This window comes from Lactuca serriola, chromosome 7, assembly GCF_051521515.1.
Source record: "Lactuca serriola cultivar US96UC23 chromosome 7, Lser_US96UC23_V15, whole genome shotgun sequence".
NCBI lineage: Eukaryota > Viridiplantae > Streptophyta > Magnoliopsida > Asterales > Asteraceae > Lactuca > Lactuca serriola.
This window is the reverse complement of record NC_136414.1, coordinates 70,649,812-70,663,747: the sequence shown is the minus strand read 5'-3', so window position 1 is coordinate 70,663,747 and position 13,936 is coordinate 70,649,812. Positions and strand designations below refer to the sequence as shown.

The 13,936-nt window shown below is 35.1% G+C and overlaps 2 protein-coding genes across 4 annotated transcripts; one reads left to right on the top strand and one right to left on the bottom strand.

The window, feature by feature from the left end:
- Window positions 1-323: 323 nt before the first annotated feature.
- On the top strand, window positions 324-6,960 carry GPS1 (geranyl diphosphate synthase 1). 2 transcript variants are annotated; one of them, XM_079008686.1, is made up of 12 exons: window positions 330-749; window positions 1,325-1,414; window positions 1,484-1,564; window positions 1,640-1,711; window positions 1,793-1,924; window positions 2,018-2,104; window positions 2,202-2,273; window positions 2,387-2,472; window positions 2,584-2,716; window positions 6,229-6,318; window positions 6,403-6,501; window positions 6,582-6,960. In XM_079008686.1, exons 1-12 carry the CDS (start codon window positions 609-611, stop codon window positions 6,759-6,761), a joined length of 1,263 nt encoding a protein of 420 aa, XP_078864812.1. In that variant the 5' UTR covers window positions 330-608; the 3' UTR covers window positions 6,762-6,960. The 2 variants fall into 2 exon arrangements, with proteins under 2 accessions (XP_078864811.1, XP_078864812.1); XM_079008685.1 differs by having other exon boundaries at window positions 324-749; window positions 2,387-2,716.
- Window positions 6,961-7,452: 492 nt separating this feature from the next.
- LOC145061255 (uncharacterized) lies at window positions 7,453-11,569 on the bottom strand. 2 transcript variants are annotated; one of them, XM_079008683.1, is made up of 7 exons: window positions 11,038-11,568; window positions 10,301-10,966; window positions 9,668-9,790; window positions 9,422-9,559; window positions 9,237-9,350; window positions 8,278-8,714; window positions 7,453-8,204 (listed from the first exon to the last, which is right to left on the bottom strand). In XM_079008683.1, exons 1-7 carry the CDS (start codon window positions 11,411-11,413, stop codon window positions 7,554-7,556), a joined length of 2,505 nt encoding a protein of 834 aa, XP_078864809.1. In that variant the 5' UTR covers window positions 11,414-11,568; the 3' UTR covers window positions 7,453-7,553. The 2 variants fall into 2 exon arrangements, with proteins under 2 accessions (XP_078864809.1, XP_078864810.1); XM_079008684.1 differs by lacking the exon at window positions 9,237-9,350 and having other exon boundaries at window positions 11,038-11,569.
- Window positions 11,570-13,936: the final 2,367 nt, after the last annotated feature.

The window sequence follows — 13,936 nt, the reverse complement described above, 5'->3', positions numbered from 1 at the left end:
ATTTTAAGTCTTCAATTATATACTCACATTTAACAAAAATTTCAAGATGGTATGTACTCAAGAATATTCGGTCACTACTCGATACGCATACCATTCGTTTCCTTTCGCGAATATAATGGTCTCCGACACAATCATTTCTTTATAAACTCTATAAAACTTATTGATATAGTGTGATTTTTTTTTTTTTTTTTTTTTTTTTTTTTTTTTTGTCATTTCAGTTATTGACCTTACCTTATTGGATTTTATTGATTTAATAGGCTAAAACTTGATGTAAATCAATCTATTCTTAAGGAAACAAGTTGAATTGCTAGTTTTGGGTGTTTACGAGGTGGTTTAGAATGGTTGGTTACCTTGATGAAAATTTAGCGATGGAGGATTTGTCTAGTTAGGGTTATGCACGTGGTTCACCATCGCCGTCGTGTCACACTCCTGAATCAGTAAGGTCGGTTGATTTTTTAACTAATCCCCCAAAACCCCTCCAATCTTCCTCTTTCCTTCTCCACCGCCACCGCCTCCACCATTTCCGCCTCCTCCTCCAAGCTTTCCATATATTTCTTTCCATCTCACTGATCTCCGCCGCTGTTTACTAAACTTCGAGATTTGGGAAGATGAACATTTATAGAGGAATTTCTCGTATGTCGAGAATAACGAGCTGTTACAACCGTTGTCGATGGTTGCACAACTCTTCTCCGCATCACCAATTGTCTCACTCCAGTCCCTTCAAGTCTCCCATGGAGCCCTCTGAAAAGGTAAACCCTTTCACGAACGTTCGCTTTTCCTATTTTTGAAACCATAACGAATTGGTAGCTATCGTTGTGAAACTGTTGTAAATTTGCAAATCACTCTTCAATCTTAGCTTTTTCTCCCTCGATCGAAAAAGTTCCATGACCATTGACCTGTTCAATTTTGAGAAAATGATATCGATTTGTAAACATTATTCCTCCTTCCTCGCATCAAAATTCCAAAATACGAAATGTTTCTATGGTATTGTATTGATTTAGGTATCAAGGTTCCTTTACTTTGCTTTTACGCAAGGGAATTCAGCTATTGGCCATATTCGGAACAATTCCACAACTCAAGCTTTCCAATTTTCGTGGGACAAAGATCATTTTTTTTGGAATTTGGAAGTTAGTAAGCTTGAGATAACTTGTAGCTCAAGTTTTTCTAAGGCGATTACGTTTTTATCATATTCAATTTATCACACCAACATGTAAAAGATTTCTAAAAGAGTATAAAGATCCCTAACTATATCTTATTTTGGTGCTTCTAGTTCTTATCTCATGGTTTTTATGTAAATCTTGTTATTGTTTTGGGTAATTAGTAGGTTTTGGGTTGCAGAGTAATCTACCCCTGGATTTCACGCCCCTTTAGTTCTGGTGGACCTCAACCCCAATATGATAGATCTTCAGTTGAGGTAAGTGAATGCAAGATCTTCATATTTACTAATTTGCCCTTGTTTATTTATCTTTTTCTTTTTATTCAGGATCAAGTGGATCCTTTTTCTCTAGTTGCTGATGAACTATCAATTGTAGCTAATAGGCTGCGATCAATGGTGGTTGCTGAGGTATATCTTTAATAACTACTTTCTTTCAACATTATTTCCTCAAAGGGTATATTTGTAATTAACCGAATTATACAGGTGCCAAAGCTTGCTTCAGCAGCTGAGTACTTCTTTAAAATGGGAGTTGAAGGGAAGAGGTTTCGACCCACTGTAAGTTCATTTTTATTTCTTTGATTATTGATATCATATTATCATGTTATTGTTGTAAAATATTGAATTTTTTTTCTTCAGGTTATTTTATTAATGGCAACAGCTTTAAATGTTCAAATTTCTAAACCAGCATCAGAAGGGGTTGTGGATATGTTTTCAACCGAGTTGAGGTTGAGACAACAATCGATTGCTGAAATCACAGAGATGATTCATGTAGGTTTTTTTTTTGAATATTGGTTTTAATATTTCTTTTTTACAATTGTATTTTATTAGAAAGAAAATATATATATTTTTTATTTATCTCAGGTTGCTAGTCTCCTTCATGATGATGTATTGGATGATGCTGATACAAGACGTGGGATTGGATCTCTTAACTTTGTAATGGGAAATAAGGTGTTATATCTTTTACAGAAAAAAAATAATAATAAACAAGGGCAAATTAGTAAATATGAAACACTCGTATATTTGACTAATGAAACACTTGATGCAGCTTGCAGTATTGGCTGGAGATTTCTTGCTTTCTAGAGCTTGTATAACCCTCGCCTCTTTAAAAAACACAGAGGTATCCATAATCCACTATTCCACTCCATTAATATCTTTATTTTTATTTTTATTTTTAAATTTTTAATAACCTCTCAATATATTCTACTTCTTTTTAAAAAAAAAATTGTACAGGTTGTATCACTAATAGCAACAGCTGTGGAGCATCTTGTGACAGGTGAAACAATGCAAATGAGCACGTCAGCAGAGCAGCGTAGTAGGTATTATATTTATAGCAACCTACTTTTGTTTCGTTTCTTTCGAAAATACCCCTACAAAGCTTCTTGTGACTCATTAACAAATTCTCTTGCAATATTCTTTTTTTGTTGCAGCATGGATTACTATTTGCAGAAGACGTATTACAAGACTGCATCTTTAATTTCAAACAGCTGCAAATCCATTGCACTTCTTACCGGCCAAACTACTGAGGTTGCCATGCTGGCATATGAATACGGAAAAAATCTTGTAAGTATCGTACTCGGTAACTCAGAGTCTCAGACTTATCTTTGTTTCAGTACACAGTAACTCAAACTTATCTTTGTTTCGGTACACAGTACACAGTAACGCACAGACTTAGCATTGTTTCAGTACATGGCACACAATAACTCAAATGTATCTTTGTTTCGGTACATGGTACACAGTAACGAAGACTTAGCGTTGTTTCGGTACACATTACACAGTGACTCAGACTTATCTTTGTTTCAGTACACAGTATAAAATACATAGTAACTCAGAGTTATCATTGTGTCGGCACATAGTAACTTAGACTTATCTTTGTTTCAATTCACGGTAACTCAGACTTATCTTTGTTTCGGTACACAATACACAATAACTCATACACAATACATAGTAACACACTAACGCAGACTTAGCACGTACACATTACACAACACACATCACACAGTAACTGACTTATCTTTGTTTTAGTACACAATTACTCAGACTTAGCATGGTTTCATTACACAGTAACTCAGACTTAGCTTTGTTTTGATACACAATAACTGAGACTTATCTTTGTTTCAGTAACTCAGACACGATACATACACAGTAACTCAGACACGGTACACAGTAACGCACTAACACAGACTTAACATTGTTTCAGTACACAACACATCACACAGTAATTCGTGACTTATCTTTGTTTTAGTACACAGTTACTCAGACTTAGCATGGTTTCATTACACAGTAACTAAGACTTATCTTTGTTTCAGTAACTAAGACACGTGACTCTGCATTGTTTCGGTACACAACACACATCACACAGTAACTCGTGACTTATCTTTGTTTTAATACATAGTGACTCAAACTTAGCATGGTTTCATTACACAGTAACTCAGACTTAGCATGGTTTCATTACACAGTAACTCATACTTAGCTTTGTTTCGGTACACAACACACATCACACAGTAACTCGTGACTTATCTTTGTTTTAGTACATAGTTACTCAAACTTAGCATGGTTTCATTACACGGTAACTCAGACTTAGCTTTGTTTCGGTACACAGTAACTGAGACTTAGCTTTGTTTCGGTACACAGTAACTCGGACACCGTACACAATACACAGTAACTCGGACACCGTACACAATACACAGTAACTCGGACTTAACATTGTTTCAGTACACAACACACATCACACAATATCTCGTGACTTATCTTTGTTTTAGTACACAGTTACTCAAACTTAGCATGGTTTCATTACACAGTAACTCATACTTAGCTTTGTTTCGGTACACAACACACATCACACAGTAACTCGTGACTTATCTTTGTTTTAGTACATAGTGACTCAAACTTAGCATGGTTTCATTACACAGTAACTCAGACTTAGCATGGTTTCATTACACAGTAACTCATACTTAGCTTTGTTTCGGTACACAACACACATCACACAGTAACTCGTGACTTATCTTTGTTTTAGTACATAGTGACTCAAACTTAGCATGGTTTCATTACACAGTAACTCAGACTTAGCATGGTTTCATTACACAGTAACTCATACTTAGCTTTGTTTCGGTACACAACACACATCACACAGTAACTCGTGACTTATCTTTGTTTTAGTACATAGTTACTCAAACTTAGCATGGTTTCATTACACGGTAACTCAGACTTAGCTTTGTTTCGGTACACAGTAACTGAGACTTAGCTTTGTTTCGGTACACAGTAACTCGGACACCGTACACAATACACAGTAACTCGGACACCGTACACAATACACAGTAACTCGGACTTAACATTGTTTCAGTACACAACACACATCACACAATATCTCGTGACTTATCTTTGTTTTAGTACACAGTTACTCAAACTTAGCATGGTTTCATTACACGGTAACTCAGACTTAGCTTTGTTTCGGTACACAGTAACTGAGACTTATCTTTGTTTCGACACGGTACACAATATACAGTAACTCGGACACGGTACACAGTAACGCACTAATGCAGACTTAACATTGTTTCAGTACACAACACACATCACACAATAATTCGTGACTTATCTTTGCTTTAGTACACAGTTACTCACTCAGACTTAACATGGTTTCATTGCACTGTAACTCAGACTTAGCTTTGTTTCGGTACACAGTAACTGAGACTTAGCTTTGTTTCGGTACACAGTAACTGAGACTTATCTTTGTTTCAGTAACTCAGACACGGTACACAATACACAGTAACTCAGACACGGTACACAACACACATCACACAATAACTCGTGACTTATCTTTGTTTTAGTACATAGTTACTCAAACTTAGCATGGTTTCATTACACAGTAACTCAGACTTAGCTTTGTTTCGGTACACAGTAATTGAGACTTAGCTTTGTTTTGGTACACAGTGACTAACTGAGACTTATCTTTGTTTCGGTAACTCAGAAACGTGACTTAACATTGTTTCAGTACACAACACACATCACACAGTAACTCGTGACTTATCTTTGTTTTAGTACACAGTTACTCAAACTTAGCATGGTTTCATTACACAGTAACTCAGACTTAGCTTTGTTTCGGTACACAGTAATTGAGACTTATCTTTGTTTCGGTAACTCAGACACGGTACACAATACACAGTAACTCAGACACGGTACACAACACACATCACACAATAACTCGTGACTTATCTTTGTTTTAGTACATAGTTACTCAAACTTAGCATGGTTTCATTACACAGTAATTGAGACTTAGCTTTGTTTCGGTACACAGTGACTAACTGAGACTTATCTTTGTTTCGGTAACTCAGAAACGTGACTTAACATTGTTTCAGTACACAACACACATCACACAGTAACTCGTGACTTATCTTTGTTTTAGTACACAGTTACTCAAACTTAGCATGGTTTCATTACACAGTAACTCAGACTTAGCTTTGTTTCGGTACACAGTAACTGAGGCTTATCTTTGTTTCAATAACTCAGACACGCTACACAATACATAGTAACTCAGACACGGTACAGAGTAACGCAAACTTAACACTGTTTCAGTACACAACACACATCACACAATAACTCGTGACTTATCTTTGTTTTAGTACAGTTACTCAGACTTAACATGGTTTCGGTACACAGTAACTCAGACTTAGCTTTGTTTCAGTACACAGTAACTCAGACTTATCTTTGTTTTAGTAACTCAGACACAGTACACAATACACAGTAACTCAGACAGACATGGTACACAGTAACACACTAACGCAGACTTAACATTTTTTCAGTACACAACACACATCACACAGTAACTCCTGACTTATCTTTGTTTTAGTACATAGTTACTCAGACTTAGCATGGTTTCATTACACAGTAACTCTGACTTAGCTTTGTTTTGGTACACAGTTACAATACATATCACGTAGTAACTCAGACTTAGCATTGTTTCAGCACGTAGTAACTCTTAACTTATCTTTGTTTTAGTAAAGAGTTGCAATACACAATACACAATACATGGTACACAGTAACTCTGACTTATCTTTGTTTTTTTTGGTTGTTTGCAGGGTTTGGCATTCCAATTAATTGATGATGTACTTGATTTCACTGGCACATCATCATCTCTAGGGAAGGGTGCATTATCTGACATTCACCATGTAATGATTTTAAATTTCTTAATTGTGTTACTTTTTGTAGATTGTGTTTGAGGTTACATTCTGATAATTTTGTTTATTTTCTAGGGAATTGTGACAGCTCCAATATTATATGCAATGGAGGAGTTTCCCGAACTACGTACAGTTGTCGACAGGGGCTTGGATGACCCTGAAAACGTGAATCTTGTAAGCTTCTTTCACTACTTTTAATTGATTTTTGTATAATACTAATACTAATACTAATACGAATACGTATACGAATACAGGCTCTGGAGTATCTTGGAAAAAGTCATGGAATACAAAGAACAAGAGAACTGGCAGCAAAGCATGCCAGCCTGGCATCTGCTGCAATTGATTCATTGCCTGAAAATGATGACAAGGACGTTCAAAGATCTAGGCGGGCCCTTATAGAATTGACACACAGAGTTATCAATAGAACAAAGTGAAGAAAAGATCAAGATCAAGATAAATATATATATGGAAGATTTTGTTTTATTGCAGTTGTAGTAGCTTTTTAAGCCACAGCTCAGTGGGTTTGTTGATTGTTCATTTTCTTGTTTAATAACGAGTCATTACTCAATAATGATTATTCACCACAAGCTTTTAAGAAAGAGATATAATTGGGAAGGATGCAGTTTTATTTTATATCTTAGGTCTATATGAAGTATGCAAGGGTGTAGCTTTTCATTTAAATCATTTTCTACTTACTTAAGTCAATTAACAGGTTATAAGTCTAGTTAAGTAAAAAAGAGTAGTAAAAAATATCATTCCAAAATGAGCCAAAAGTTTCCAAAACAAAACATCTTTAAACGCTAACATATTTTAGTAGGTAAATAATGGTTTAAGTAAAAAACAATCAAATTAATAGTGGTTTCTTTTTTTTGTAAAAGATAGTTCGTAGTGACATTTTAGATAAAGGCTGAAAATGTAGGGTTATCTGAAAGATTATTTCCTTGATGAGTTTGATGGGAAGCAAAAATAGTGTATATTTTAATGTGGGTTAATGTTGTAAACAACTTCAAGTGATTTCTAACATTAAAAAAAACATCGAACCAAAGATGCACCGTTGTCTCCGTTGAAGCAAAAGTTGATTGTTGGGAAATGTTTGGTGTAAAGACTTATCCCATTGCAACAATCTTTCCAAAAAAATGTAATCAAATACAATCGATACAAATTAAATATTTAAATTTACATTATCCTTAAAAGCCAAGGATCTTATTAGAATACACTAATTCCACTCACCAAAATTCAATCTTAAAATTGTTGTCCGGATCAAACCCTTTGAATCCACTTTTCTTTTTCATGCCAAAGATGCGCACATGGGTCGACCAAAATAAATCTACAATGAGGGGGAATTGTAGAGTAACAAAAGATGAAATCGGGATCAAAGCTAATGCGCATATTGGAGCAAGCATCCATGGTTTGTTATCACAAAAGACAAGAAACAATGTTGCACTGAAGGCTACCATCATAGCAGTTGTCGAGAGCAATAAAGCACAAAGACCAATAACCAATCGCCTCGGAAGACTGACTAAAAAATCTTTTTCAGAAAAACGTGCAGTTAGGATCGATAAGAACACTAGTAACGCTGTACTAGATGTAAACAGTGAGATTGCATCTGATATAGCAAAAATAGTGAACGCGATATCACTTCTAAACAAAGGAGTCCCTGTTTCCTGATGGGTCCCACCGGGTACTGTAATTGCTGCTGCAAATACAATTGTGGTGATTAGTGCTGCAGTGATGCTGCATGATTCTGCTGTGGTTTTCATCCACTTTTCTCCTTCTTTCAACAAGTTTTCGTGTTCCCTTGTGAACACCATATCTGGTGTCTCTCTAAAAATGTTCTCTTGAGTGATGTATGTAGGAAACACAAGTTTCTTCACCTCCTGAAATATTAGGTTCACTTGTTTATACTATTATACAAAAAAAATTTACATTATGATTTTATGAATTATTTACCTCTTGCCATTGAAGTTCTCGTTGTAGTTGTAATGCTGCACCTGTTCTACGATTGAGTTCATGTGAAGGAGCCAACTTTCCAGCCAAATGCAAGATATTGTTCATAGAAGAATCAACAATTGTTCTATAAAGATTCTTACGTTCCCCAATGTCATAGATAAGGTTGTAGATTTCAACTGAACGATGTAGAACTGCTAACTGAATGATGTCATATCCACTTTTATTTGTACATTGAATTGCTTCAGGTGATCTAGACAAAATCTCATCAACAACCTTATAAGTATTTTGACATGCGGCTTCAAGAATTGGTCGAGTGTAATAGGGATGATGTGTTCCGGAATATTCTAACTTGTCTATTTCATCACACACCAATCTTAGAACCTTTTCTCCTTCTTCACATTCTTTCTTCTTTTTCTCAATATGCTTTATGGGTGCAACTACAAGATAGAAAATTATCGATTAAAAGAAGGGAAAATGACTTAAAAGGCTAACGAAGTTTCCAAACCATTCAAAAAACCCCAATCATGTTTTGTCTGTTCAAAAAAACCCAACGAACTTAAAATTTTGTCTAAAAAGTCCAACAAAGTTTCAAACCGTTCAAAAAATCCCAATTTTGTTTTGTTTAAGTTCGTTGGATTTTTTTTGAACAGTCAAAACATGATTGGAGTTTTTTAAACGTTTTGGAAACTTCGTTGGCCTAACAAGTCATTTTTCCGATACGGTAATAAGTCACGTCATCTGTTTCTCTTATTTGACTTTCAGGAAAGTATAACTTAGTTGGGCTTTTTAGAAAATATGTTAAGTTTGTTGGGTTTTTTTGAACAGATAAAACATGATTGGGGTTTTTTGAACGGTTTGAAAACTTCATTGGGCTTTTAAGTCATTTTCCCTTAAAAGAACAACAATAAATGTTATGTTAGAAATTAAATCTCATGCATGAACCCATATGTGGTTTTTACCGAGTTTCGATGCAGCCTTCCACAAGGCGAAATAGGGCAGAAGGAATAAGAAACAGACCATCAATAAAAGGAGGTATATGGAGTAATAGAAGAATGTAGGTATAGCTAGTGTAACTGCATATGCATAAAAAATTATTAGTAGAACAAAATTCACTTCGATTTAAAACATAAATAAAATTGCTCACCAATTATGAGTACTTCTAGTATGAAATCTTCTGATGGATCACCCCATATAGATTCGTATATCATCATCGGGATGGCAAGAACCGCAGACCCAACCATTACAGCTGCATAACGTGTTGTTTGCCAAAGATTGCTCAAAGCTAAATAGAAAAATGCCAATCAATCACCTTATCACCCTTAAAATAAAAGCAGAAATAAATAATAGTAAAATAAAAAATGAAACCACTTCTATCATATTAGAAACTTACAAGGATAGATAAGTGTTTCTCCATAGTCCAACCCACTTGGAAAGGTTTTAGCCATAGCCATAAGTACACCGTCATTTATCACAGCAAATTTAGGAAAATTTTCAATCAACTCTGACGCTAAATCTATAAGCATAAAAAAAAAAAAAAAAGAAAAAAGAAAATTTTGAGCATCTAGAACCCCACTCTGTTTTTGGTATTACACTCTAGTGTAAAATAGAGTAAAAGGTTCGACCCAACTCTATTTTAGACTCTATAAATAGAAAAATGTAGTGACACTCTAAATTTGGAGTGTAAACTACACAATCTCCTACGCACTCTATTTTTAAAGTATAAAACAAAATTTAGAGAAAGATTGGAGTTAAACCACTCTAAACTCTATTTTACACTTTAAAAATAGAGAAATTAATAGTTACATTTTAAATTTGGAGTGTAAACTATACAATCTTCCACACATTCTATTTTTAGAGTGTAAGACAGAATTTAGAGTGTGGTTCACTCTAAACTTTATTTTACACTTTAGAAATAGAATGTAAAACAGAATTTAAAGCGTGGTTAGAACTTAGAAATGACCACTCTAAACTCTAATTTACACTCTAAAAACGGAAGTTGGTTGGAGTTGACTTGGGTACTTACTGTATTCCTTTGCAAAAATAGCATTAACAAGAAGGTCAACGCCTACTTCAACACCAGGATCAGGGTGAGCAGTGTCCCCTAAATGAAAAGACGCTGACTTGGTCTTTCCACCATCATCCATAGCTTTAAACAAATATCCAATGGTATCAAGATGCATATGTTCATAAGCTTTATGCAAAGCTTCATCGCCTTTATGGTCTTTAATTCGTAACAACTCTTTATTCTTTTCAAGCAAAAGACGCGCTGCATATCTATTCCCAACAATTGCAGCGATATGAAGGGCTGTGCTTCCATCTGAACTTCTCTTTTCAAGTACATCTTCATCACTTACATACGAAAGTAATCTTTTCACAAAATACGTATCACCACCTATTGCAACCGCTAGGTGAATTATTGTGCTTCCGTCATTCTTGATTGCCACTCTCACTGCATCTTTATTTTTTTTCAGTATGGGTTCTGCTCGATGCCAATACCCCTTCACAACAGCTTTATTCAACTCCTCGATTTCTTCCTTGCTTAAGCCTTCTGTTTTGGTTTCTTTGTCACTATCGTTTGTTTCTACATCTATCGTGATTGTGTCTTTCACATTTGGTTTTGCTTCTGTTGCAACCCTATGATCTATGTCTTCGGTTTTCATTTTTCCTTCTAGTTTTGTTGGTGTTTTATCTGAACACAGGGATATATTATATATATACATAAAGCTCCAAAAAATAGTTAGAAGAATAAGTAGCACATACCTTGTTGAGTTGTATCATAGAAGGATTTCAGTTTGTCCCAAACATCTTTGGCTGAAATGAGGTCAACTACAGCACCAAGGACATTTTGGCTAACTGAACCAAAGATCCAACCTTTGAGAAGAGTGTCGTATTGGTCCATAATCTCATTGGTTGAAGCTCTGGGACCCACAACTGAGTCATCAACGAGGCCAGCCATATTGTGGCTCTTCATGAGACAAAGCATCTGTGTCTTCCAAATATGGTAGTTGCGTTCACTCGAAAGCTTCACAGAAACAAAGTTGGAAACGTTGGCGATTGATGCGTACAGGTAGTTATGGTCTTGTATTTGTTCTAAAGCATAAGGAGGAGAAGGAAGAGGGTTTGATGAGGTTGCCATTTGAACAGAGTAAAGATAGATTGATGGAGAATTGGTAGGTTTAAAGGTAGATGTAGTTCAAGTTTTATAAGAGCATCGAGTGTTTCCAAATTCAAAGAATGGGATAAACAAGTCGAAGACACGGGGATAAAAGGGTCCTTGCCATTATTGCTGATTTGCCATGTTCCAAATTGATAAACCAGCTTCATGCGCCGCCGGCGCCCACGAATTTTGCACATAGTTGATTTCAAATTTTCATTTATCACCCTTGGTTTTACGGAATGTTTCTCATTACGACCTTTCGAAAAAATTTCTTTTACGCCCTTCTGAAATATTAATTAATTATACATGAAAATGTGTATTAGGTGTCACGAATTACATTATTTGAGTGTTGGGGTTAATAGGATTGAAATGATATCAGTTTTGACTTTGAGTATTATTAATATCATATTTATTAATAAAGTTATAAATAAAAAGAATATATTGTGATCTGGAAAGAAAGGTTAAAATTGGAGGGTGATATATGTATGTTTTTGAAAATTTTATTATTTTGATTTTTGTTTTTGTTTGGACCTTGAGATACTGATTTGGTACATGGAGTAAATAAAACATAACTGGATTGGATCGGATTGGATTGGACTGGACTGAACTGATAATATTATCTATCTAACATTTGGTTTGACTAATACAAGACAACACAATCAGTTATAGTCAAACCAAATATCCGAATATAATTATCGGCCATAGCCTCTCAAACAACCAAATATCCGAATATAATATTATAATGATTAGAATTTTAATATCCGATTTAAAGCAATCACTTATACAATTGTAATTTTCACCGGTCACTTCCAAGTCCAAGTTGGTGTAAATTGCAAAATATTACATTTATTATATATAAATTAGCTTACAACGTTTCTTTTCCTGTCAAATGTTAGAAATTAAAAAAAAAAAAACATGGTAAAAAACTTCTTGAACAGAAATCGATTACATCGTGGTGCTGCTGTGATATTAATTCCAAATATTATCTATCATACTTCTTAATATAAACTTATTAATGATATTAATTTCGATACTTTTTAATATAAACTTATTAATGATATTAATTTCGAATAATACTTGTGAATCGTTGTTATATGAATTGTTGATGGAGACTGTAACGCCCGTAGATCCGGATTAGTCAATTTAGAGACGATAAGCATCAAAAATGACTTTTTGATGGAAAATTATTTAGAATAATTAATCTTAACTAAGTTATAGTATATGTTACAAGGATTCCGTACATATAAAGAACGCCGAAATCCGAGTTATAACAAAGAAGTTATGACCTGTCGAAGTTTCGCGACAGCACCGGCACGACACAGCGCGACGTAAATAGTGAATTTACGTTAGAGCGATATTTGGCCTTAGCGATCTAAATGAAAGTTGTAGAATACGTTAAACCGAGAGCGTGCATAAAAAGAATGTCTAAATCTGACTTTGTATGAGGAAGTTATGATTTTTTGAAGTTTCAGCATTAGCAGTATGCAGCCCGAAGTTCGAATATGAGATTGAGTGATTTCTAGCAGAAACGATCTAAATGAGAATCGAAGGTCTCATCAATTGTAGCCCAACGGTGAAAAGACAGACGAAAACGGACGACAGATGAAGAAGTTATGAGTTTATAACGGAGTTTTCCTGTCCCGGCCTACTAAAAATAATATAATAAAAATAAAGTCAAAATTAGCCGATGAAGTCTAAATGAAAGTTGTAGATCTTGTTTTCTACCTACGTGTCGATATAAAGAACATCAAAAACGAAGTTCGTATGCGAAAGTTATGAATTTCTGAAGTTCGGGGGGCGAAACCCCAAAACTGTCAGAGTTCACGACGTGAATACAATGTTCACGACATGAACTCAGTATTTATGACTTCTGGAGCCTGACAGACGCAAGTTGCGATGACTCACCTATGACTATTGAACTCACGACGTGGATATTTGAGATTCACGACGTGAATCCAAAAAAATGGCCCTATAAATAGAGTTCAAGGGGCAGCCAAGTTTGGTTGCTCAATCTCTTCTCTCCCACCCTGATACCCTCTCTAAGCCCTATTTTAACCCCCTGAATCCTTGGTATCATCCCGAGACACGAAGCAAGTCCCGAAACCCGAAAATCCCGAGAAGAAAAGAGTTTCCGAGCTGAAGCTCTGCCCGCGAGAAGCCCGGTGTGCGAAGTGATCCCGGTTTCATCGAAGAAGTACTACTCTTAGAGCCGTAGTACTGTCCGATCATCTTCTGATCAAGTGAGTGTATAGTCCCTTTCATAAACACGATTTTAATACAAGTATTGTATGAATGTATTAAGTATATGTTTGGTGTGAGTGTGTAGTTACTTTCTTCTAACACATAGATATGAAGTATTCGCTATGAAATACGTGTTATGTGGTTATATATTGTTGTTTACTTGAGATGGATGTTGAATGAATGTTTTAAACAGGTTTTTAAATAGTTTTAAACTGTATATGTAATTTATATCTACAAATATGTTGGGTAGAACATGGGTAG